At 37.8% G+C, this 26,751-nt stretch overlaps 2 protein-coding genes across 13 annotated transcripts in view; one reads left to right on the top strand and one right to left on the bottom strand.

The window, feature by feature from the left end:
• PDE5A (phosphodiesterase 5A) overlaps window positions 1-26,751 on the top strand; it is a 135,155-nt gene that overhangs the window by 70,932 nt on the left and 37,472 nt on the right. For all 3 annotated transcript variants that reach the window (XM_073804681.1, XM_019927875.3, XM_073804682.1), the window contains exons 8-11: window positions 3,515-3,623; window positions 5,052-5,139; window positions 15,758-15,933; window positions 19,295-19,354. In XM_073804681.1, coding sequence (XP_073660782.1) covers window positions 3,515-3,623; window positions 5,052-5,139; window positions 15,758-15,933; window positions 19,295-19,354 — 433 coding nt within the window. The remainder of the gene's footprint in view (window positions 1-3,514; window positions 3,624-5,051; window positions 5,140-15,757; window positions 15,934-19,294; window positions 19,355-26,751) is intronic.
• The window catches only part of USP53 (ubiquitin specific peptidase 53), a 203,953-nt gene continuing 177,509 nt past the window's right edge, over window positions 308-26,751 (bottom strand). For 6 of the 10 annotated variants that reach the window (XM_073804914.1, XM_073804913.1, XM_073804909.1 and 3 more), the window contains 2 exons: window positions 1,675-1,733; window positions 308-1,517 (listed from right to left, as the gene is read on the bottom strand). The gene's annotated coding sequence lies outside the window, so the exon portion shown is untranslated. Of the gene's footprint in view, window positions 1,518-1,674; window positions 1,734-13,627; window positions 26,413-26,751 lie in introns of all 10 variants that reach the window. The other 4 variants (XM_073804908.1, XM_073804895.1, XM_073804894.1 and 1 more) reach the window with 3 other exon arrangements.

Below are 26,751 nucleotides of genomic sequence, written 5' to 3' on the forward strand. Positions count from 1 at the left end.
TTGTAGAAAGGACCAAATGAGTTAATGCGCATAAAATGCTTCAGAAAATTTCCAGCACATAGTAAGTAGTCAGTAAGTGTTAGTATTTCTGTGTCTCTTTGATGTGTTTTTTCTGTCTTTGGTTCACATAACCTGAAGTGATTCCCATTTACATCTAAAAGCACAGAAGTTTCTCAGCGTTTCCAAGCTTCATGTCCCTGACTGTCTTCCCAAGGATGTACTCACGTACACCTCCCTCGATATCCACTGTGCAAAAAACCTTAGAGGTCTGAGTTAGCCCAGGCCTTCCAAGAAGCAGAAGCCAAGATTAGATTAAATGTGTAAGACATTTATTAGGGGAACCCCATGTGAGAGTAAAGGGGGAGGGAGCTGGGAGGGGATGAGAGAGCCGTGGGCTCCCCACACAAGTCTGACCCAGAGTGAAAGAGAGGGTAAAGAAGGAAAGAGCATTGTGTGGAAGTGTCTTAGGCATCCGAGCAGTTCTAAGGAAAGTTTGGCCAGGCTGCTGGGGAGTTCTGTAGCCAAAGCCTCCTGTCAGAAGCATCCTGGGTCTCCCAAGCCTGGGCTGCCTTAGTGCCCCTGCTGTGTGTGCTCCATCTTTTTCCAGGAGCTGCCCTGGGAAGAGTGTCTGCAGTACAGACACAGTCCTGGGTTTCAGAGCACAGTGACTAGAGACACTGGTCATTTAGGTCTCCTGCAGTTGTAGGTCTGAGAGGCACATTTGCAAGGCTACCAGAATATTCCTGTTATTTAAAGAAAGATCCTGTCCCTTTGCATTGCACTTTCAAAATCATCCACTACCTGTCCTAACATCTTCAGCCTGAAACCATCACTTTATTCCTAACAATCTGTAGCTGTTTAATGTTTCCCAAATATACCTAGAACTCTTCCATTTCAGCAATGTTTTTATACTGTTTTTCACCCTCCTTTTCATTCTTGATGTCTTTCTATGCATCCTTAAATCTTACCAGCCTTTTGCGCATTTCCCTAGTAGCCCGTCTTCTCCAGCCCACTCCACCAAGGGGTTATCTGTCCATCTTCTCCACATGTGGCGCTTTCATTGTTACCAATTGTATTAGTCAGGATTAGGTTTGAGTGTGAATCATAAAAACCCCAAGTAAAAATAGCTTAAATAAGAATGCAATATTATTACTCTCTCCTGTAAAGACCCAGAGGCGGGCAGCTCAGGCTCTGTGTTGCTGCTCTGTTCTACAAAGGCCTCAGGGACCCAGGTACCTGCAGGCTTTCTACTCTGCATCTCTAGGGAGTGGCCCTTCCCTTCAGCGTCCAGGATGCAGCTCCAGCCTTCATATCCACGTTTCAAATGGTAGGATGGGGGGCAGGGAAAGAAGGCGCAGAGAGCATACATCAGCTGCCTTTTAGGTAAGCTTTCTAGAAGCAGTCACATTTCCTGTTGCCTAGAACTTACATCCTGTTGCCTAGAACTTAGTCACATGATGATCCCAAGCCACTAGGGTGGCTGATAAATGTAGTCTTTATCCTCAGCGGCCATGTGTCTAGATAAAGAGAAAGGGAGAAGAGTTACTGAGGGACAGCTGGGGGCTTCTGCTCTAGACTCTGCTCAAAGAGGACATGCAACTAGACATTGTATTATTAGTCATTCTCTGTCACAGTCCTCTACGAGATTGCAAGCGCCTTATGACAGCTACTGACCTCTAGAAGTTTGTCTCCCCGTGATGCTAAGGGTGACTCTCATGGACGAAGTGCTCAGTCTTTTGTTATTGAGGGGAGGAAGGAAGAATTTATTAGCACTTTTTACAGAGTAAGAGATAAGATGCTATCACATAACCTTAATAAATCTAATACTAATTTTTCACTAAAGTAACCATCAGGAAAACTTAAAATTTTCAGGGAATTGAAAAAAGAGTTAGGTTTCTGTTGACTTAAAAGTAATTTTAATACTCCTGCTTCTCTGTATCAATGCCTATACATCTGAATTTATGATCTCTGGCAAGTTGCTTAACTATTTGGGTTTCATCTGTCTCCCACTGTTGACATAACGATGAAGATAAGAACAATAAAAGTCATCATCATCATCATCATTTTAAAAGAGGTTTGGACAAAGATATCCCCTCCCCTCCAGTGTATTTCTTTCTCTCTGTAACTACCTTTTCATTTTTCTTATCTTTACTGCAGTTTCTTGTTTTCTTTTCGTGAGACTTTCGCTGTCCATGAAATATTTGTGGTTTTAAAACAGTTTTGTTAACCTACATCCTACACTTATAACCTTTTCTTGGGATTCTACCCAAATAATATGTATGAAATAGAAACCCAGGAATGTCCTAGGTCTGATGTGTCTGACATTTTGCATGCCTTCCCACATTATCAATCTAGGCTCAGAAAATGTTCAGTCTGAAGTTCATATATTCCTGTGTTACTATTGTCATTTCCCTTTCATTCTTTATCACTTGTATATAATACTGGACATACGGTCAGTACCTGATTTGACCAAATTACTGTTAACCTAAAATGTACAACAAAGAAAGGAAAGACTCAATTATCTTGGCCAGGAATGAGGCCACGACTTCAGGAATCTTTGTGGAATCACAGTGATTGAGAACATCATTTGAAACCACTGTCCTAGAAGCAGTTTGGCAGGCTGAGCGAGAAGGATGGAAGACAGGAAAAGATCAGCACTTGGAGAACTCAGACCAAGTGGACATTTGTCCTGAGGCACATATTTTATTTTGAAATGTCTCCCACTATTAGACTTTCCTATTTTCTTCAGTTAGTGATCTTACAGTTAATACAGGCACATACTTATGGCCGGAGTAAATTTCTATAACTTGACCCTCTTTGTGGAATTCATCCCCATCACCAAGGAACATAGGAAGTTTCCAGATGAAAAGATGTGTTCTGTTCTGTTTTCCCAACTCCATTACTGGCACTGCACTTATGAACCCTGTGACATCAGGTTAACCTTTTGTGATCAACCTATTAAGCAAGAAACTGGGAAAATGTTGTAAGTTCAAAAAATTTTTTTTCAATTTAAAGCAGAAAAAAGAAGAGAGAAGAGCTTAATAAAATTCTTCTAGGCCTGCTCGATTTTTCCCTTGGTCTGAAATGTGTAAAAGATTGTTTTATTGGAATGGATAGACTAAATAAATAACTGAGGAAGTAAAAACAGACACTAGACTTTAGTCATTCTATAATCTGATGAGAAAATAAGACATAGGGAAAATTCATATGGATTTAAACAGCACAAAAATGAACACGCCCATTAACAGTGGTAATAAGATTACTTAATGACGTTTTAAACTTGTTTTAGATAGCTGAAAAATTGTGGGTCTTTGTTTTTTCAAAGCATTTCAGTTATAGTAACTACCAAAGTTGTAAATCATCAAATATGTTTAAAGCTGCATTTTCCAACTAAGATATACGCTTTGCTCTATAATTTAAGACTGGTATGTTTCTCTTATAATCATCTATTTGACTCTGTTTTGCCTGCGTTTTTTCACTGCACAGAAAGAACTCATCTCTGTTATCTCCACAGGGAACGTGATGTGAACAGAATCAATTACATGTATGCTCAGTATGTCAAAAATACCATGGAACCACTTAATATCCCAGATGTCAGTAAAGATAAAAGATTTCCCTGGACAGTAAGTAACCCAATTTTAGACTTGGAGCTTGAAGGCTGTTTTCCTATCAGATCTGCACTTAAACTAGTTACTCTTTTTTTAAAAAAAAAAATTTTAATTTATTTATTTATTGATTTTTGGCTGCGTTGGGTCTTCATTGCTTTGTGTGAGCTTTCTCTAGTTGCAGCGAGCGGGGGCTATTCCTCGTTGCGGTGTGCGGGCTTCTCATTGTTGTGGCTTTTCTTGTTGCAGAGCACGGGCTCTAGGCACGCGGGCTTCAGTAGTTGCAGCACGTGGGCTCAGTAGTTGTGGTTCACAGGCTCTAGAGCACAGGCTCAGTAGTTGTGGCTCACGGGCTTAGTTGCTCCGAGGCATGTGGGATCCTCCCGGGCCAGGGCTCGAACCCGTGTCCCCTGTATTGGCAGGTGGACTCTTAACCACTGCGCCACCAGGGAAGTCCCAAACTAGTTACTCGTAACTGAAGGACTGGCCCTAGAATTGGCTCTTTGGGAGTGATCTGTGCTTTCCGTGATCTGAGGAAGGAGAATAAAACAGCTTATAACATCTGTTGAGAGGTTATCAGCTGTACTTGAGTATTTTTCTCTGTACTTTTATTAGTTTTTTAAACATGTATTAATGAACTATCATAAACTAATTTTGAGGTAATTTAACTATTACCTACTTAATGACATTCTTTAGATAGTATGGCTGGAGTTCCTGAGTTTACCCTCAACAATTAAGTTTCATATGGCTTAAATGCCTGTAATTGGTAATCTACCGCAGTGAACAGCTCTGTGGAAAACTGAATATCTGTTTTCCTCGAGAGCAAAGCTACAAGGGTCAGTTTCTCAGACACTGAAAACTTTGAATTCTAGTATTTTTTCTCATCTAACTTCAGAAAAGCATTGCAGTTTGAGGCAGCTGCCTTGACTTTGTTATTTGCCTACCTAGGAGACCTTTTTAGAATGTTAGCGATATGGGCAATAGATAACAGTGGGAAAACTAAACAAGGACAAATTTGTAACATGTAGAATCCTAGGTGGTGTAATGCTTTTGACTTCTGCCCCTCTTGTTAAGTTATTTCAGACATCCACTACACAGGGATAGTAGAAACTGAATAAATACTTTGCTTACTATTACTGTAAGCTGCTTGGAGAGTTTAAAATGGAAAATAAAAGAAATACAGGTAAATAAAATGGAAAATATGAAAAAAAATTTTTAAAGAAAATAGATATTTAGTATTTTTAATAATGTAAAGACTAATTGCTTTATAGTACATTTATGTGAACTTCATTATAATTTGTACATTTTCTGCACTCTGATGTTATCTCCAGCTAATAAAAGATGAATATATTAGTGGCTTCCGAGGTCCAATATAGTTTCTATAGCATCTAATGGACAAACAGTCTTCTCATAATATTTAGCTGTCTTGTTTTTGTTTTTGTTTAGAATGAAAACACAGGAAATGTAAAACAGCAGTGCATTAGAAGTTTGCTTTGTACGCCTATAAAAAATGGAAAGAAGAATAAAGTGATAGGTAAAGCCTTTTTGTTGACTTCTACTCTGCACTTATTAAAGAAAAACATGTATTCTCAGAAACTTCTTTCAAGTGTAAATTTAAAGACTAAAATGTTTGAAAAAAAGATAAAAATTGGAATGATAAAAGAATTTTGAAATAATTTTATATTGATAAATGTCAACAAACATTTCTTAAATATCTTATTAACTATGATGTATTTTGGTAATTGTAATCCTGTTTCAATAGAAGTTTGGTTTAAGAATGACATGTTGAAAGTTAGCAAACAGGGAGATCAAGTCGATGATGTATATTGTTTTAGGGCCTTACTTCTTGGTTTCTGGTTTTTCTTTTTTGAATACATGGTTTAGATTGTAGGTTGTATTCATTGAACACTCCGCTGCTTTAGGCACTTGGGATAAGTCAGTGAACAAGCAAAAACCCCTGCCTCAGGGAGTTTACATTCTTACATGAAGGTTAGTAAAATATGTCTACTGCAGGAATGATGGAAGGAGGCATTCTCAGAAAAATGAGATGATGTTTCCTATTATCGACATATTTATTTCTTGGCATTGCAGGTTATATTAAACGTAGAACAGAAAATGTGAGGTTTTATATGCCAATCGTGCATGAGTGACACTGTGAAAACAGTCTGAACTGTTAAATATTCTCCCAAGAACTTGGAACAGAGGCTAAACTTTTAAATAAAAACCCTAACGGAGCAAGGCTTAGCTATATAAATTTACCTTAAAAATTCTGATGAGTTTCCAGGTTGTAAGATTTGACTGTAATTTTATTAAAGAAGAGTGTTGGTCAGAAAGGTGTGGGGGTGGGGGGGAATCGTTCATGAAAATGGGAGGAAAAAAGGACAAATATTGAAAGTGCCTCTCCAGTTGTGTGCAGTAGTCAGGGAACCTTTGCCTCTCACGTGGAGATGGATGAAGAAGGTTGTAGCAGTGTATAGGGTATGCTGACCTCTTGGCAAGGCCAGCACTTGCGTGGCGATGGATGCAGCAGGTTGTAGCTGGTACTGCTCGGTGATTCCAGTCCGTCTGCTGGCATGCATCCTCACTGTGAGATGGATACACGGGCTTATGCCATTAAACAACCCACCAGTCTGACTTCCCTTGTTCTGATGATTTTCTTTCCAAGATATGTTAACTCATAGGAAGAGAATGCATTCTTCATATCCTCTCGAATACACTGCTCGCTTTGCCAGTTGTTTCTCATTGTAAATCGGTGAACTGGGCTTGAGGCAATGGGCTGAGTTGCAGGTGCGCGTACTCGGGTTCCTGGGACAGATCTATTTCTTGTTGGACATTGATACTATTCTGGTTTTATAAGTCAGTCTTGTGAACTTAGGTACTGTTCTCTACCCCAGAGAGTGGGATCTGTCCTCAGCATGGTAAACTAGTTTGTAACCCTACAGGGCTGGGCTTGCTGACTCCAGGGCATTGCCTCATAAAGCCTCTTGGAAACCAGCCTGGCGATTCCCTGAAGGCGGTTCATCACCTGCGCGCTTCTGAGCTCTCAGAGAAAAAAGTAGAGCCTAGTGAATCCATGTGTCAGCTCTCTTTTCAAGATTATCACCGATCAGATCTCTAATATAAACAACAGAAGAAAACTGACAAGGGTGCCCTACAATATGAAACTACATAAATGTTTAGGATATAAAATTTTATATTCTAGGAGTTAGGTGAAAACTACATTATAAATGTTATGCTTCCTTTTTTTAAAATTTTTTTTGAATTTCATTTTATTTTTTTTACAGCAGGTTCTTACTAGTTATCTATTTTATACACATTAGTGTATTTATGTCAATCCCAATCTCCCACGTTATACTTCTTTAAAATGCTTTTTCATATAAGTATAGAGCTTACCACAAGATGCCTTTGACCTTTGAAAATGTGAAATGGATTCCAGAAGCAATGCATCATTTACTAATAAGTTCTGATAAGAAGGAGGACAGAGTGGCAACTTGCCACATCAAGGCACATCATCGCTTTTTCTCAGCAGCATCTCTTTGGAATAACTGGGAATGGGGAGTGGCCGAAGGAAGTTATACATTAGGCTTTTTCATCACTTTACACATGTGATAAGTAAGAGGATTTGGGGGAAGTGCAAAGGTCCCTGGATGGGAATAGGGCTCACAACATCCGGCTGGCTCCACTCTCCCTTTAAGCATTTAAAAGGTTATGGGTGCTTCCCTGGTGGCGCAGTGGTTGAGAGTCCGCCTGCCGATGCAGGGGACACGGGTTCATGCCTCGGTCCGGGGGGATCCCACGTGCCGCGGAGCGGCTGGGCCCGTGAGCCATGGCCGCTGGGCCTGCGCGTCCGGAGCCTGTGCTCCGCAACGGGAGAGGCCACAACAGTGAGAGGCCCGCGTACCACAAAAAAAAAAAAAAAAAAAAAGGTTACGGGCTTCGAGCCCTGCTCCGGGAAGATCCCACATGCTGCAGAGCTGCTGAGCCTGTGCGTCACAACTACTGAGCCTGCGCTCTAGACCCCGCGCGCCACAACTACTGAGCCCCTGTGCCACAACTACTGAAGCCCACATGCCTAGGGCCCATGCTCCACAACACGAGAAACCACCACAGTGAGAAGCCCGCGTACCTCAAGGGAGAGTAGCCCCCGCTTGCCGCAGTTAGAGAAAGCCCGTGCACAGCAAGAGCCCACGCAGCCATAAATAAATAAATAAATTTATTTTAAAAAAAAAAGGTTATGGCCACATTATTCAACTAACTAACCGTTCAGATCCCTTCAGAATCCACATTCTGTGTTCCTGTCACTGTTTCAGACAAGTGAACAAAGAAAGAAATACCAGTTGAAATAATCAGACTTCTCTTGGCATACATTTTGTGTCACCCTGCTTGATAACAGAGTCAAAAGTAAGTAAATGTTGTCTTTGGAAAGGAAAAATTCCCTGCCAATAAAAAGAAAGAAAGAAAGAAAAAATGATTTCCCTGGTGGGGTTTCTGGGGGGGCATTTTCAGGTTAATTTCAAGAGGGAATATTTCCAGTGTTCCCTGCTGTCTTTCTAAGTGTGACAAAACAGAGAATTTGAATTCTCAACTATACTTTGTACTCACAGATGCAGCATGGAAAATATCATGGCCATAGATCAGTTTTCTTACATGTCACACAGACCAGATTCTGCCGGTATGTAATTCTAATACAGAATCCCCACAGAGTTTCCATGCAGAAAGACAGACGGGCCCATGTGTTTTTGGTAATCTTCTTTCCCTTCCTTTTTTTTCCCATTACTGACAATTAGATGAAATTATAGACATTAGACCAGTATGGGGCCTGTTGTATCACCAAATGTATTCCCTGAGGTATTTTTTCATATCAAATGTTTTCTCAGTGCTCCGGCTAACACAGAGTGTTTCCACCACTTTGTTTTCAACACTATTAAGAAAATACTTCCTCATTCAAATTCACTCATTTTAACCAATTATATCCCCTATTTATTAGACTAAATTTTCCATGTCAATTTCAGGGCATATTTTGAAGAAATTAGTTCCATTTCCATCCAAAAAATATTGTTGAGAACATCTCCACTTTAAATAGCTTACATTTTCATCTTTTTTTTTTTTAGTGAAAAAGTAATAAAAATCATAGTGGTATACCACACGTTGTTTGACAGTGAAGTATGAGAGGGGAATATGTATTTCTTACTGAATATATTTTCTAAACTGATTTCCGTCCTAATGCTCTGCTCATCTATGTGTTGCAATATGATCCCAAGGCATAAGTAAATATTGTAAAATTATGTAAGTTTAAATTTGACTCCTTAATTTTATTTTTCGTATTAAATTATATCATTTGGCAATATCACTAACTATTCATTTGTTTTTAAAAATATTTGCTAGGATTTTCCTAATGCAGATATTACACTGTGCAGTGTCGTCCATGGTACATACTGCTTATATTGCTTAAAGTATACAGTTTTTCCCAATTAAAGAATTGTTAATTATGATTAGTGATAAGTGCCAGGAAATAAGGCTGTAGGGGCAGTAATAATGGGAAGAAAATGAGAAAAAAATAAAACTAGGAGATTATAGCTTGAAATTATAAAAGTGAAAATCTATAAAATAAAAATAAATATAAGGCTTATAGTTTCAAGAATTGATTGAAGAAATAGAAAAATAAGAGAAACCTCATAGTAGCCCTGGAAAACAGAGACGCTTAACCTTTATTGGACCAGAAACATTGAGGAATTTCTAGAAGATAGGAAGAATATACTATTTGTAAGAATACATTTTACACAGAATGGGAAAAATTTGAGTAGAGATATCAATATCAGACAACGTAAATTTTAAGGTAAAAACATATAATATAAAGAATCACTTTGCATTGATTAAGTTAAATTCACAGAGGAAAGTGTAATTGTCATAAATGCTTCTATAAAGTAAATAACATCATTGACATACAAAAACCAAAGCTATTAAAAATACAAGGAGAAATGGACAAAATGGTGAGCATAGTGAGAGTCTTTAGTACCCTTTTCATAGAATGTTACAGTACAGGAAAATATAAGGAAACATTAGAATTGATTAATACAGAAAATGAAATGGATTTAATTGGCATATAAATATTTACTTTTATATTTTATAATTTAAAGACACAAATTCCTATCAAATATTCATCAGAAATTTACAAATATTAGTGATACACACACATGCAACACAAACTTAGTCATTTCTGAAAAGTAGAATTGACAGCCACTGTCATGGATCACAGTGCATTAAAACTAGAAATGTGTAATAAAAGGATAAACTGGAAGGAAAAAGCTCACTTAGAAACTGAAAAACATTCTTCCAAATGACAGAAGAAATCAAAAGTCAAAATGAAAGTATAGCATTTTAGAAAATTAGTGGTTGTATCAATTTAACATAAAAACTCAAGGTACAAGGTCAAAGCTATATATATAGGAGTTATATAGCTTTAAATATTTTGCCATTATTAATTAGGACATAATGAAGTTATTTGAACTAAGTGTTCAACTGAAGAAATTAGAAAGACAGCACCTTTCTCTTTCTCACCCTCTATGCTGCCCCCAAAGTAAACAAATAAATAGGAAGAAAATAAGCAAAGAAATTGAAAAGATAAATTTATGAAATGAGAGGGGATAGTAAAACGAGATAATGGGCAAACACAATAATAATAAACACAGATAATGAGGGAAATAAAAGAAACACAAATAGGAATGAGAAAGGAAATGTAATTACAGATACAGAAGAAACTTTAAAAGATGTTAGATAATACAATGTACCAAAAAAAATAATATGTTTTGATGGAATGGAGAAATTCTATAAAAATTGGTAATAACCGGTACTAACAGAAGGAGAGTTTAAAATTTTTCATAGAAGAGGGTGTGGGGAAAAGGGAACCCTCTTGCACTGTTGGTGGGAATGTAAATCGATACAGCCACTATGGAGAACGGTATGGAGGTTCCTTAAAAACCGAAAAATAGAACTACCATATGACCCAGCAATCCCACTCCTGGGCACATACCCAGAGAAAACCATAATTCAAAAAGACACATGCACCCCAATGTTCATTGCAGCAATAGTTACAATAGCCAGGTCATGGAAGCAACCTAAGTATCCATCAACAGATGAATGGATAAAGAAGATGTGGCACATATATACAATGGAATATTACTCAGCCATAAAAAGAAACGAAGTGAGGTGGATGGACCTAGAATCTGTCATACAGAGTGAAGTAAGTCAGAAAGAGAAAAACGAATACCGTATGCTAACACATATATATGGAATCTAAAAAAAAAATGGTTCTGACGAACTTAGGGGCAGGACAGGAATAAAGATGCAGACGTAGAGAATGGACTTGAGGACATGGGGAGGGGGGGAGTGTAAGCTGGGACGAAGTGAGAGAGTAGCATTGACATATACACTACCAAATATAAAATAGATAGCTAGTGGGAAACAGCCGCATAGCACAGGGAGGTCAGCTCGGTGCTTTGTGACCACCTAGAGGGGTGGGATAGGGAGAGTGGGAGGGAGACGCAAGAGGGAGGGGATATGAGGATATATGTATACATATAACTGATTCACTTTGTTATACAGCAGAAACTAACACAACATTGTAAAGCAGTTGTACTCCAATAAAGATGTTAATTTTTTTTTTCATGGAAGTAGTTGAGAAAGTTATATTTTTAAAGTCACTAACAAAACAAAACAAAACAACTCTTGCCCAAAGTAAATTCTTACCAAAGCAATCAGAGGACAGGAAAGGATGAAATAAGGTGAGGCATGGAAAACGCAAAGGCAAAATAACTTAAAAAATGATATGATTGTTGAATGAAAAAACCTAAAAGAATCAGCTGAAAGTACCTATCTAAAAAGAGACTTGCGGAAGTTCCTGGCTATCAAATTATTAAAAGAAAATAACTTTTTACAAGCCAAGACAAATTTGTTAGAAAATAATAATGGAAAAATCATCCTGTTTACAATAGTAACAAGGAATAAACTTGGTCAGAAATAGGAACATCTATATGAGGAAAACTATAAAAGTCTACTAGATAACTTGAAAGTCTTTAAGTTATCTTTAAGTAAGTGAACTGATATAACATTTCCTGACAATAAGAATCTATTATTTAAGATGTTAACTTTTTGCAGATCAGATTTATATCAATTTTAATACATGTCCTTATAAGATTTTTTTTTGAGGGGGTAGAGGAGTTCTTGACCAACATATATAAAATTCATCTGGAAGAATAGCATAAAAATAATCAGAGTTGATGGATAGAGAATTGCCTTGTCAGAAATTAAAATAATGCTGTATAAGTAACATTATTAAAAGTATTATATGTGTGCTAGAAGAGATGGCAAGATTGATGGAACACAGTAGAAAGTCTAAATGCAGACTCAAGTCTGATATAACAGTTGTGTTACTGTGCATAATAGAGTATATTTCATTGTTTCTAAGGTGCCATTGGTTGAAAGACACCATTTTATATATCTTTAAGAAAGAGAAAAATGATTTCAATTACATAATGACAAGCAATTGATTAGGATGCATACTGATTTCATAACATTTAAATGTGAAAAAAGTACATAGTTGAAATAAGTATGAATTTATTATTTAAGGTGACAATTCAAATTATTAAAGAATGGATAACTATTTATGTTTTGCAAGAATCCAGTAGCAATTTAGGGAAAAAATTAAGTAGAATTAAAAGATTAAATGTGATAGAATGAATCTGTAAAAGTGCCAGAGGAAAATATAGGTTTGTATGTAACTTTGAAATGGGGAAGCTTCTTTTAAAAGCAAGACACTATAGTTGAAAACTTAAAAGATAACTGTTTTAGTTACTTGAGAAATGAAATCTTTTCTACAACCAAAAAACTCCCTAAGTTAAGATAATTGACAAATAACAAGTGGGAAAAAATTATTTGCAAGGTAGGTGACAAGGGTAGAAGGGTAAGTCTTACACATTAACAAGACAGGATGCTAATTTTGGAGCCCATGTTGTGCAGGAGAGAGGACAGGAGACCACAAGCAGGATATAAGAATTGACCCCCTGCTCTGCCAAGAGGCCAAAAGGAAAACTGTGGTTGGTAACAACATCTGATCCCTGGAATTATAGAAAAGGAAACATAAGTGTGTGTTTAGAAACTGTCCAGTCCCTTCAGCATAATTTCCAGAGATGCCTTCAGTGCCAACTAGCTCTCAGAGCTGCTGTGATGACCGTGTGAAATAATGTCTGGACAAGTACTTTGTGAACTCTAATATTAACACTGATAGTTTGCTATCTAACTGTACTACTTCTTGGTTTTCTCCTAATATATTTTTGAATGTTTTATTTTATTTTTGTATATAGTTATTGGTTTTCGTTGAGTGATTTTGTTTTATTTTTGGTTCTGCAATAACTACTTTGTTTTTATATATAAGTGATTCTGATTTTATATGGTTTACTAGTAGATGTGGCATTTCAAATGACCAGTTTTAAATTTCATTATTGTACTCTTCATCCACTCTTCCAGATCTTTAATGAATAAGTTGTGAAAACCATCTGTAAACGGGCCCAAGCTTTACATTTTCTCAAAGAACCCTATTTGTTTGTTATGAACCTTTTCTTCTTCATAGCTTTTTTTTTTTTTCCGACTTGGGTATTTTTGTTTGATAGAATTAAAATTTATGAAGGGTGTAAAGAGATCAACAGGATTGTCTTGAATGCTGTATAAATGTGACTGCTTTCAAAGAAGGATTAAATTATATTCCTAAAGGGATAATTTGTCTTTACCCATTTTCTTGCCCTGAGCGTAACTCTGTGTCTGCGTGTCTGTATCTATAGAGGTGGATTGTGACACAGACACACCTGAGCTGTGGTTGTTACAGCCAACTCTTCCTACTTGTACACTTAACATGCCATTTTAGTACCTTTCAATTCCTGAGGTATTAGTTAATACCGTTTAATATATTCATTCAATGACTGTTGGCTGAGGCCCAGATTTGAACCGCTGTCCAGGAAAGAGTTCCTTACCTCGGTACCAGGCCCAGCAGACTGCCTGATGGCCACGTCTCAACCCCTCCGGGTTGTCTTTTCCTTCCCATACATGCAATCAATCTTATGCAGTGATACAAAGAAAAATCTTGGTTATGAAAAATGGCCATCAACCAGGAGAAAGCTTTAGTAAAAATTGAACGGCAGTCACATTGTGATGTGAGGATAAGGCACAGAATGCGTGACCCTCAAGAAAATGTGATTTGGGAGATAGCCAGAAGCCTATATAAACAGTTCCATATTTATAATTTGGGGATTCACAAAGGTTGGCGGATATAACCCAGGCGTTTTTACTGTACGTGGGACATGGTCTTTTAAGGTAATGAATACCGATTGCCATATTTACTCACAGTTTTTACTTGCAGTGTCCAGATTCATTATGTCTTGTTTAAAATTTTTCTTGATAATGGAATGTGTTTGAGAAGTAATCTCTGCCGTACTAATACAGATAGATAAGGATGCCTTTACTGTCTAAAGCAGAAAAGCTCCCACAAACAAAAAAGAGCAACATGAGAATACAGATAATTTGTAGGGTTAAAAATAAAGTGCACACCAGTGGTAATAAAGGGATTTCATGTGCAACCATGCATCATCATGGACGCTATAAAATCCTTTTGTGCTCCAGGAAAAATAAGAGATAACAGAATATAGTCTTCATGGGAAAGTGGTTTGGGTCAGAGCTGCAATCCTTCATTCTTTCATTAACTCAGTAAACGTTTTTTGAGTCCTGCTATATGCCAGGCATTGCTGGCTGAGGAAGTGGAACTGAAAAAATAAAATCTGTAAGCCCAAGATATGTACGTCCAGAAAGAAAGACAGAAATAAAATCCCCCATGATACTCCAAATGATAAAGTTAAGGAGATAGAAAGGAGAAGTGGCTGCCTCACCCGGGAAGTGGGAGGCCTGTGGGAGCTCGCTGTGAAGGGCATGTAGGGATCTATTGGACAACAGGAAAGAGAGCAGTGGGGAGCAGTATAGGCCAGCGGGAAAGCATAGGCAAAGGTGTGGGCAAGCAAAGTGCAGTCAGGGAACTGCTAGCAATGATCTGACGGGGGTGAAGAGGCACAGAGCAGCAGTGTGGTAATAAACTAGCCTTTGGGGCTAGGCTGAGCTGGGGTTTCAATTTTAGACATAAGCATACTAGCTAAGTGACCTGGAGCATATGACTTAACCTTCCTGAGACTCAGTTTCTTCATCTGTAAAATGGGCGTGGGCACACCTTTCTCACAGTATAAACTGTGCAGACTAGAGTTCATGTGTGTATTAAAGCACTGTACCTACATGCACATGATGGAAGTCTATATTACATATGCAGAGACAGAAGAGATGAGGACTTTAACAACAGTGTGTTACCCAGAGGTAGGAGGTCATCAAACTCCTCACAGAGACCACTAGGCTCAGAGTCCCATAGAACAACTAGTTCAATAAAGATTTGATGTAATCTTCTATTCATATCGACTACGTGTTTGACTTTCTAAGAAAGGCCAGGATTTGGGAGGTTAGGTTACGATTGTCTCCAAAGATTAGTTCTGCTTTTATTTCTAACTAAATAGACATTTCTATGTGCATTTATTTGTAGTATCAAAAATGATTGGAAATATGACTCTCCTGGATGCAGAGGTGCATATTTGAAACTTTAGACTGTCTATGTAAATTGTCTGTTTCATCCATTCTATTTTGTATGTAATTGTGTTATTTAACTTCTGGTTTCTCAGTAAGGAAAGGCAGTCTGTGTGACCCAAAATTCTGATGTGCATCAAAATTGCTCTCTTGGCAAATGTACAAAAATCCAATTAGTCTCCAAAGGACAAATTGTCTTTGGGGACTCAGCTGATCTGAAATTCGCGACCGAGTCTGGAAGAAAATAGTACTCTAGGATTTTTTGAACACAGACAACATACATTTAGGGCTATGTGAAACAAGTTCTCATGTAAATTGATTCAGATGACTTTTCTAGCTTATATTTGTGAGGATTCATTTGCTTATTTGGAGATACCAAGCATTCCTAAGAGAAAAGTGTAAGACAGTCGTGGTGGGGGGGGTCTTAAAGTCAGTGAGAACTGTGATGATGAAGAGTAACATTTGCTTGACTTCTTGAATTCTTACAGGGGTTTGCCAACTTGCTAATAAGATGGAGGAGACCACTGGCAAAATTAAGCCTTTCAACCGAAATGATGAACAGTTTCTGGAAGCTTTTGTCATCTTTTGTGGCTTGGGGATCCAGAACACACAGATGTACGAAGCGGTGGAGAGAGCTATGGCCAAGCAGATGGTCACGTTAGAGGTGGGCTGACACGTACAGGACTTCTCAGTCTCTATGGCCAAACTCTCAACTTACACCTCTCCCTGTAACAGCTCTTGGTGTCTGTTATATCACTGTATCCTTACGACAGTCATGTGCTTTAGATGATCAGATCCTTCTCTCATTTAAACAGCTGAGGAAACTGAGACCCAGAATATTTTAGAAACTTGTCAGGGGCCTTATGACCAAACCAAAGCTCCAGCCGTTGGTCCCTTCAGTCCTCTGCTTTTTCGGCCAGAAGCAGTCCTTGACCTTAATAATCCATTCACGCAGTTGTCTACTGCCACTGCACCCCGTCTGTCCCTTCCCCATTGCCTGAGCCTCCCCATCTCTCCTTGTGAGCAGTTGTATTCACACGTTTTAAAAAACAGAAACAGAAATCCTAAGCACTCAGGATCAGAAATGAGGAAAAGTGAAAGTCTTTCAAATTACAGATTTGTGGATCCCACTTCTGAAAATTCTGATTCAATAAGTCTTGGGTAGAGGCTGGGAATCTGCATTATTACAGAGCTCCCCCAGGTGACTGTGAATGTGAACCACTGGCCTGGGGCACTGACCTCAGGCAGACTCCCTCCCAAGCAGGACAAGCCTACCCAAGTGGGCCAGCCCTTTCCAGATGTACTTCACTAACTGCCTGAAGATGTTCACTTCGTGTAACATGGAAATTTCTTACATCATAGACCAACTTAGGGAAATAGACTTCATAAAGGGCATTACGTCGTCCTTCATACACTGGTGTGAAATATACTTTAATGTTTGCCTGCTCTTAGCTAGTAGAGATCAGTGGAAATCAATGTTTGGGATATAGATCATTAACTTTTCCTCCAACCCCTAATAAACAGATACCTAACCTAAAGAGCTAGAAGGGTATATAAGTCAAGATTTACCAATAACCAAGATGGTATGCTTTACTTTCTAATGTGAATATATAACACTAATAGTTTTGCTGTAGTGTTACATAAGAGACCTTGGCTTAGAAACCGGTAGAAATCTGTTTCAAATACACACACACATATGTATGTGTGTGTATATATACAAACAAATATACATATATTTCAAATTACATATATGCACACATGTACATATATGTACGTGTGTGTGCATATACAATTTTTAAGCAAATTTTTTTTGACTGTTTCCATGGCTTTGCACTGAAGAATTGAATCTAAGCCAGCTATCAATTAGAAGTTATCTCTTTTTAAAAAAACTTCCTATTTGGGAAATTTCAAACATAATGCTAAAGTAGAGAGAATAGCTTAAGGAGCCCCCACGTGTTCATTAGCTGTCTTGGGTAATTACTGACCTGTGGCTACTATTATTCCGTCCATACCCTTGCTCACTTCTCTACTCTTCTTCCCTATTAATCCATTGATTATTTTGAAGCAAATCCCACATATCATATCATTTTATTCAAAATCTCTGAATATTTTCCTGTTTGAGATTTATTTCTATTTTTACATTATAGTTTTACTTCAGTTAAATATGAGTCATTAGGCTTTCACTTAATATATACATTTCAATTTCAATTCATTATAGGAAGGCATATGTATAATCACAGGTTTAACCTTGAAAAAATTTTTTCTTCTGATGTATTGGATAAATGCTAAGGACATGAACCCCTCATGTTTTCTTATGACAGGGAATTATTTTGACCTGGAACACATCATTATAATGACAGTAAAACAACAACAATAATAGCTAACCTTTATCAAATGCTTACTCTGTGTTCGCACTTGTGTTAACAAAATTAATCCGTACAACCCTACGAGTAAGGTGCTATTTTGATCTTCAGTGTGTGATGAAATTAATTTTTTTAACTTAGAATGTCATGTTATTCCTTTATTCACTTATCCATGTTGCATTGCACTGATTTATATTAGACTAATTCATGGTCATAGCCTTAGCCTTTCTCAACAAACCACCTCTGTGGTGTCAGCAGCAGCTTAGCCATGACCTGTCCATTTCACAGGAGCAGGAGACAGCAACTCCAAGGTTCCTGAGGTTTCCTAGTGATTAATGGTTCAAACACTAAGACAAATCAAGTGTATCATAGCATTATAACATTCTGAATCACAAGATAGTAGATGTATGTACCATTTGGCTTTAGATTTTGAATTGCTTAAAATTTAGAAACTAGTTCAAGGGAAACTAGTTTGGGCTGCTGAATTACTTGGCTCACCATTTAAAGTCTGAACATGGGATACCTTTTTATCATTGATTTTAAAACTTTGATGGATTTTAGTAAATCTGTGTTGACTCTGTCAAAAATGAAGTTTTAAAAATGTGTTTTTAAAATATGATAGTTTAAAATGCAATCACTACCGTGGTTTAAAAGAGTGTCTAAAATATTATTCCATTACTTAAAAGTTATCACTTTTGAAAATGGGAATGAATGATTCTCATGTTAAGTTATAAGAAGACAGTAAACCTGCCTTACCATCTTCTTACAACTTAACTCACTAGGGCGATGGGAAGTGTACTAAATTGGGAGTTGAAAGCTGGGTTCTAGGCCCTCTTGTCTTCTCACTGGGTGTGAGCTCACAGCCAAGTCATGAGGATCCCTGAGCCTAGGTGTCCTCAGCTGTTAATGGATAGATTTATAGACCAGCCCTACTCTTCTCAGTTCTTGAATCATATGAGTGTAAAAGGATCCTTGAGTCTGTGTGACATTATATCTCCGCTGTGCAGTTTTTCCTTATGAATTCTGCAGTGGTTACATACTTCATCTGAGAGCCACTTCTAGGCTACTTTCTTTCCAAATATCAACTTTAAAATGTCAGTTTATGCAGAGGTCTTTTATCTTGATTCTGTACACAAGTAAAAATAACTAAAGTCAGTTTTTTTTAAAAGAATTCTGCAGTGGTTACATATGAATTCTGCAGTGGTTACATACTTCATCTGAGAGCCACTTCTAGGCTACTTTCTTTCCAAATATCAACGTTAAAATGTCAGTTTATGCAGAGGTCTTTTATCTTGATTCTGTACACAAGTAAAAATAACTAAAGTCAGTTTTTTTTAAAAGAAAGTGACCCAAAATTTTCTGCCAAGTTTGACCTAAGAGTGTGGCTTATAAATAATGTGTTTGTTATATCAACAATGTCAGAGGAAAAGTGACAGTTTTCTTTGAACATAGGGAGTATAACTTTCTGTTTCTGTAATAAGCATTTGAATCAAAGTCTGGGATTTTCTCTCTGTTGAAGAAAGCAGCAAACAAGATATGATGTTCTGAGGAGTCTAGCTGTCTCTGCAGGAAGTTTTAGCAGAATCTCAGGCTTGAAATTGTGGTCTGTGTTTGGTAGTCCTCTCTTGTATAACCTGCATTCCTTCTTTTCTCGCCCTGTAGATTCTGTCATATCATGCTTCAGCTGCAGAGGAAGAAACACGAGAGCTCCAATCCTTAGCGGTAATCCTCCTCCTCTTTCTTTGTAGAAATGACTAACTAGAGGCATCTAATTAATACATAAATATACTTCTCTCAGGACAACTGCTTCTACTGGTAATGGTCCCCTAGACATTTAATTAAATGTGGTACATATTTATATGAACATTTATAAAAATATCTAATCAAATCTGCTTTCTTGCAGGGCTAGAAACTCACTGATAACACAGAGCAAAGGATAGCATCATATTGATTTTGTAATACATTATATGATTCTGATATTTTTCCAATAATTGTTATAATCTTAAGAAAGATGTAATCTTTCTTAAGCCAAAATTAAATTTAGTTTTCAGTTCATGGGGAAGTGTGGACAGGCGACTGCAAGGTGGTTGGTTGGTTAGAGTAATAACAGCAAAGATTGTATAGCTTGTAACTGATAATGTACTCTGTGTTCTTAAGAATTGAGAGTGATTTTAATTTCTGATCATATGGCTTACAGAATGTTATTTGAAATTGGGTTCAAATAAGATCAGTTGCTGAATTCTCACTACATTCTTATTTAGGATACTATGAGAGAAAACCACATTGATATGTAAGTGGAATATCACATGTTCTAGGTCTTGATTGAGATTGCCTTGGATGAGATTAATGAAAATTCGAGCCACTTACACATTGACAACCAAGACTGACCCTCTGAGTTTAAATTTACTTGAGACAACATAAAGTCTATATGAGATTTGATGGGAGTCACGTAAGGAATGAGAAGGGTCACTGAGATCATTGAGATTCTTTTTCTTTGTCGTCATCATCATGGCTTGCCAAATGTTCACCCTCCGTGCCCTTACATACATTTTCTCATGTAAACAGGACAGCTGTGCTATGAAGCAAGGGACGTGCTCAGTGCTCACGGTCGCAGTGGCAGGAAGTGGAGAGTCAGGATACAAACTCACACTGTCTCTCTCCAGAATGCATGCATATAATCACTGTCTTATCTGTGATGGGCTGTTAGGGAGAGAGAAGGCTAAAGATGATTCAGATGTCCTGACCTTGGTAATTCAGAGAGTGATCATCCCATTCATTAACAAAAGTGGAAATATTAAGAAAGAAAACGGATAGATTTGATTTAGAACATGGTAAGTTTGAGGTAAGTGAACAACCAAACAGACATCTTCAACAACCAGGAAGGGCAGGTCTAGAGTGGGGAGGGGCTGGTGGGCAGAACTAGAGGCGGTGATTTGGAAGTTAAATCATGGGATCTGGGGGAGTCCCGTGGTAGTGAAAGACTGGGAATGGAGCAAGTTGGGGAGAGTGCAGAAAGATGTGCAAGGCTGCAGGCAGAACTCTTGTGGGTATAGGTTTAGATGGAAGGTGTAGGAAAAGAAACCAGCTAAAGCAGCGAAGTGGGAGTTAAACTGGGAGGAAGGTTTAGGCTAGGCAGTGGCACAGAAGGCTCGTAGAACAGTTTTTACAAGAAGGGAGATCCCATCATTTGTTATAGGAAGGTTGAGAAATAGGACTGAGAAGGCTGCTGGATTCAGTGATGAGGTGATTGTTCAGAAGGCAACTTCAGGAGTGAAACTGCAAAGGGTATGAGTAAATGGTGAGAAAATGGAGGAAATGAATACAGACTATTTTTAAAAATATGGTTTGTATGAAAGAGAGTGAAATAGCTAAGACAGGTGTTGGCTGCATCATGTGAAGTTTTTTACTTGTTTTGTTTTGTGTTTGTGAGCAGGGTTTGCTCACAAGCAGGAAAGCCAGCATGTTCTTGGACAAAGGCGTAAGGTCCAGGGTGAGTGTGAGACTAAGAAATTTAGTCAATTTCTTTCAAGCAATTGAAAGAGGTCTGGACCTTGAAGTGGCCTAGATATTAAAGAGACATTTCTTTGGCCAAGACGAGAGAAAAGGGATAATAATAATAGTAGTAATAGTAGTAATAGTAAATAATAATAGCTACGCTTAATTGAGCACTTACTATATACCTGGCATGTTTGAAGTTCTTTGTGTGTGTTAACTTAAGTGCATTAAATCCACAGCCATACTATAAGGTCAGTTTCAGCATTTTGAAAATGGAATTTGAGGTTGAGAGGGTTTAGATTGTCCTCCTCAGGATCTCCCAGATGGTGAGTGATGGTGCCAGGACTAAATCCAGGCAGTCCAGACCCAAAGCCCACACGTCATTGCACAGCACTGGAGAGAATGCGCTAGGAAAGAAGGAAAGAGAATCAGGACTTGTAGATGTTCTTGATTAAATCACCGAGTAGGAAGCTGAGTCATCTGCCAAGAACAGTTGAAGGAACTTGAGATGATTTCATCTGAAAGATTAAGCTTCTCTAGGGGTTAGCCTCATTCGAATTGGCTGTATTTCTTTTGTTCACGGCGGCGACGTTTGAAGGAATGAGACGTTTTTCAATTATTTACAAAGGTTTAGAGGTTTAAAGTATTTCTCACATCAGACTTAATTGCCCGTTTGTGTAATCCTCGCAGAGTGATAAAGTTTTGAACTAACTGCATACTGTGAGCTGGAAATGATCGCATGGAGAGATACATTTTGAAGTGCTTGCAGGCTTTGTGGGATTATTAAGTTAGCTCTAAAATGAGGGCAAGGGTACACTTTGTTGTTTTAGATAAATAAAAACTAGCAAATAGAGTCATTTCTAAAGATAATGCTTTAAAAAATCCATTAGGATATTAAACTTTGCTTTTTACTTTGAAAATAGCATAGTCTTTCAGAAAAATTTGAAAATTATTTTCTCAATTATGTTAATAATTTTAGCCAGAGAAAAACACTTTGGAAAAACTGAGAATTGCTATATTGCAGTATTGTTCAAAACCATCTGTTGTTCCGTTTGGAAAATAGATTTCTGGCAGCTGCATTGAGAAATTTAGGATAACATAGCTTGTAGGTCAAATAATTCATTTGAATTGGTTGGAATTCAGCAACTGATTTCAATTCTGTTTTCTATCTTCCTAATAAAAATTCCTTTGCAGCCCCAAATACACAGGTGTCTGCATCATCCAGAAATTACCAAAATTGCTGTCTTAGTCATGTGTCTGATGGTTTATCTCAATTTAAAACCTAAAATAAATTGAAAAGCTGTCAAATGCTTCTCAATTTTTATTTTTAGAAATCAGTTCTTGAAAGAATTAAATAATGTGCTTAAGTATACTAAATATTTATGCCTATGTTCAGAAAAGTTTTCTAGTCATAAAAGTATAACAAAGTTGATAGGAAATTCAGAATCCTTTTTTTCCCTTGCTTAACTTGAGTTTTTATCCCATTTTTAATCTTATTTTCTCTTGGCTTAAAATTGGGTGTAGCAGAAATAGGGCCTCAAACAAGCATTTTGCCATATACCTTTTTTTTTTTTTTTCTTTCTTTGCGGTACGCGGGCCTTTCACTGCTGTGGCCTCTCCCGTTGCGGAGCACAGACTCTGGACGCGCAGGCCCAGCGGCCATGGCCCACGGGCCCAGCCGCTCCGCGGCATGTGGGATCCTCCCGGACCGGGGCACAAACCCGTGTCCCCTGCATCGGCAGGCGGACTCTCAACCACTGCGCCACCAGGGAAGCCCTGCCATATACCTTTTAATGATCCTTACAAGTTACTGAGCTAAAAATAAAAGGACCCCAGCTGACCTGGTTATGGTTATAAGAAAGTTGTTAGTTAAGATACCAGAATGAAATAAATGTTTATGTATTATAAGTAACTGAATATTTGATTGAAAAGGCCTTTTCTGCCTTCTCTTGCTAGAAGAACAGTAAATAAATACGTTTTAGAGTTTAGTTTTTTAAAATAAACTTCTCAGTTTTGTCATGGAGTCAGTGCTGATTCGGTTCCAATCCCTACAGATTCTGCTTTATAGCAGTTTCTTTAATCACACGTAACGTATCTCAAAGCAAACTGAGACCCTGTTGTGATCCTGAAAGGTCTTCTGTATCAAAATAGAGAGGGAAAAGCTGGCCACTTAGGCAGGATTTCCTAGGACAGAATTTATACCTCATCTTGGCCTTAACCTTTCAGAGCCAGAAACTTCAAGTGAACCCTCTTGATCAGGCATGTGTGTGAATGCTGCAGGTAACAGCAGTAAGGGGCAGAGCCAGATACCTGACCCAAATCTCTATTGCCTAAGACAGCGTTAGAGTATAGAGCCACTTCCTTATGTCAAGATGATCATCACATTCCTTCACTTTGGGGGAAAATCTCTATGGATAGTCAAATTATAAATGGAAAATTTTGAGCAGATAATAATAAAGAAGAGTTGACCCTATGATCTAGATAACTAGTGTCACCGAACTGTAGCCAACAAGGCATCCAGTAAGGCATCTTCTTCCTTAAAAAGTGCTAGAAATACTCTGGAACAATTTGGGTCCTTTGGACTTCCTGTACACTGTCAGTTGATGCATTCATTTTTATAGACGTCTATAACATGAATATATCTTTTCCACGTTGCAAGATTTAATAGATTCTGTTTGGTTCTTCCTACTCTCATTTCATTTCTTACCTATTTTGCTTTGATTTTACTAGTGGATTACTTCCAGTGGTAGTCTTAGCTCCAAAGTATGGTGGCACTGTTCTTGAGCTTCTTATATACTAATTAGATGCTAACCAAATCTGAGTGTATTAGTCCCAATTGTAGTCATACATTTTCTCTGAAGTTTTACTTATAAGCACATATGTATTTTATTGGAATCTTGACATTATTATGTGCCTTCATTACATGGTTTTGAAAAACCTTATGCTCATTATTCAAGTTGTTTTTATAGTCTGTGCCTCTTCCCTATTGAGATTTAAAGGAATCCATTTATATAATGTTAGAAAGAAGAAAAAATAGTAAAATATGTTAATATAGTTATTGAAGAAAATATGCTAATCTAGTCCTGCTAGGCCTTATTCACGTCTTTATTCTCTTTAAGATTTGGTTCCACATGCTGAGTTGGAATATTCACCTCTCTTTGTATTAGTAGGTTTCTTTCTCATTCATATTTGGATCCAATTCCTTCTTAGAGAAAGATATATTCTAACAGCCTTGTAAACTAATTGTGTGGGGTTTTTTCTTTGAAAACACATTTTCTGTGCATGTTAAACGTGGGGAAGAGAGACATTAGCCTTCTGTAAAGTGTAATGTGATGGCTGTCAGCGTGGCTTTGTTCAAAGACCCAGACCCAAACTGCTCTGCATAAGAGTGCCCCAAGAGGCAGGCTAGTGATGGGGACTGATAAGGAGAACTTAAAATACCTGACTGAGCATCTCTCCTTGTGGCTACCAATAAACTCATCAAATACCTACATTAATTTTATTCCTGAAAATAATTTCCTTAAAGAATGGATCTTTGAGGAAAATCTCCTTCCCTCTTAACATCTGTATCGAATAAACATCAAGGAGTAATGTAACAAAATGCCTTCATAAAACACTGAAGCTAATTAGAAGAATTTGACATTTTATGGAAGACCAAGTTCAGTGGCTGCCTTTCTTTCAGACTGAATTTAATAAATAACTTCCTGAATAAGGGCCTTTCGTAAGAGTTGACAATTAGGAGTTGTTTCTGTAATTTCTATTTTAGCTCTTGAGATTTGATACTTCAGACCTCAGGCAGGCAGAATGCCTTTGATTGCAGTGTGACCTTTTTTGTGCAAAGATTATACAGTTGAGCAAATTGTGTAGCCACATGTCTTTATTTTCCTCCAAGGTTACCAGAGACTTTGCCACAGGCTAAATATATAAACCTTTTTCATGAGACATCCGCCAAAAATATGAAACTCAATAATTTTTAAATGACCCTTATATTTACCATACCCAAGTGTATTATTTTCCATGAACATGTGATTTATGGGCTTCAAGGAGACTATACATTCTATAAACGTATTATTTCCTATAAAGTTTCATTTCCATGCTTGTGTAAAAGGGACCCCAGTGTGTCCCTTTTTGTTGTGTAAATGGACTTATTTCATAATAAGAAATAGTTGAATAAAAGAAGGGCTGTCATTTGTCTTAAGTAAGGTACTGATAAAGCTCTGGAACAATTCTCTTTGACTTTAGAAAAATAGGTGACCTTACTAGTCAGGATTCTCCAGAGAAAAAGAAGCAGAAGGAGATTTTATATATGCGTAAATGAGAGAGAGAGAGATTCTGAGGAGTTGGCTCACATGCTTGTGCGGGCTGAGAAGTCCACAGTCTGCTGTCTGCAGACTGGAGACCCAGGAAGACCAGCGGTGTCATTGAGTTGAGTCTAAAGGCCTGAGAGCAGGGGAGCTGATTGTTGAAATCCCAGGCCCAGTGCCTGAGAAGATAGGAGATACCCCATTCCAGTGGGCTTGGAGGAAGCAAGAAGGGGCACGTTCCTCCTTCTTCCACCTTTTGTTCTGTCGGGCCCTCAGTGGATTGGATGATGCCCTCGCACGTTGGGGAGTACAGTCTCCTTTACTGAGTCCACAGATTCCAATGCTCGTCTTATCCAGGAACACCCTCACAGACACACCCAGAAATCATGTTTCATTTGGGCACCCTGTGGCCAGTCAAGTTGCGACATAAAATTAACTATTACAAGTGACTAAAAAAGGTAGTTAAATGTGTACTTACATTCTCTGTCATTATGTTGTTAGGGGTCACTTACGCAAACTTATTAGCATCCTTGTGTTGTTGCACTTAAACGATATATTTCAATTTTTTGTGTGTCTATCTTCTCCGTCAGACTGTTAGTTCTTGAGTCATAATAATAATAGCTACTATTTAGTGATTGCCTAACAGGAACCCGGTTTACATGTTTTGTTGAGTAACTGAGTGAATGATTCTGGAAAATTAAGACTTTTAGGAAGCCTATAATCTAGCATGAAATAACACAATTCACGATCCTTCAATGCATTCAACAAGATTATGCTTTCTTTTTTCTTAAAGTGATTATGAAGCTAGAAATAATTTAATAGTTGATGAAATGAATAAAACAGCGGCTAACTGGTCATAGAGCTTTCATTTTCATGAATATAGCATGATGGTTAAGAACGTGAGTCTGGAGAGAGATGTCTAGGTTCAGATTCCAGCTCTGTGATCTCGGGTAAATCTGTGACTTCTCTGAGCCTCAGTTTCTTCATTTGTAAAAAGAGAATAATGAAAGAACTTAGAGAGTTGTAGTGACCAGAGCTCCTGGTACACATGCCTCCCCCCCATTATGTGTCAGTTATTATTAGTAATGGTGATAGTGGGAGGAAAAGCAGTTCTCCTAAGGTAGTAGGAGCAACGTTGAGGCCTTCATCTTCTCCGTCATGTTCCAAGCCTTTTTGCCCAAGCCATTCTAATTATGCACCATCAAGAAAGTTGTTGGGGGATGGAGGGAATGAAAAGTGCCCACCAAACTGAGAAGGTATCTTGAGACTGAAAAACAAGGCAGGCAGCTCCACACACAATGGATCAGTTCATCGTAGTGT

Source organism: Tursiops truncatus, chromosome 5 (assembly GCF_011762595.2).
Source record: "Tursiops truncatus isolate mTurTru1 chromosome 5, mTurTru1.mat.Y, whole genome shotgun sequence".
NCBI lineage: Eukaryota > Metazoa > Chordata > Mammalia > Artiodactyla > Delphinidae > Tursiops > Tursiops truncatus.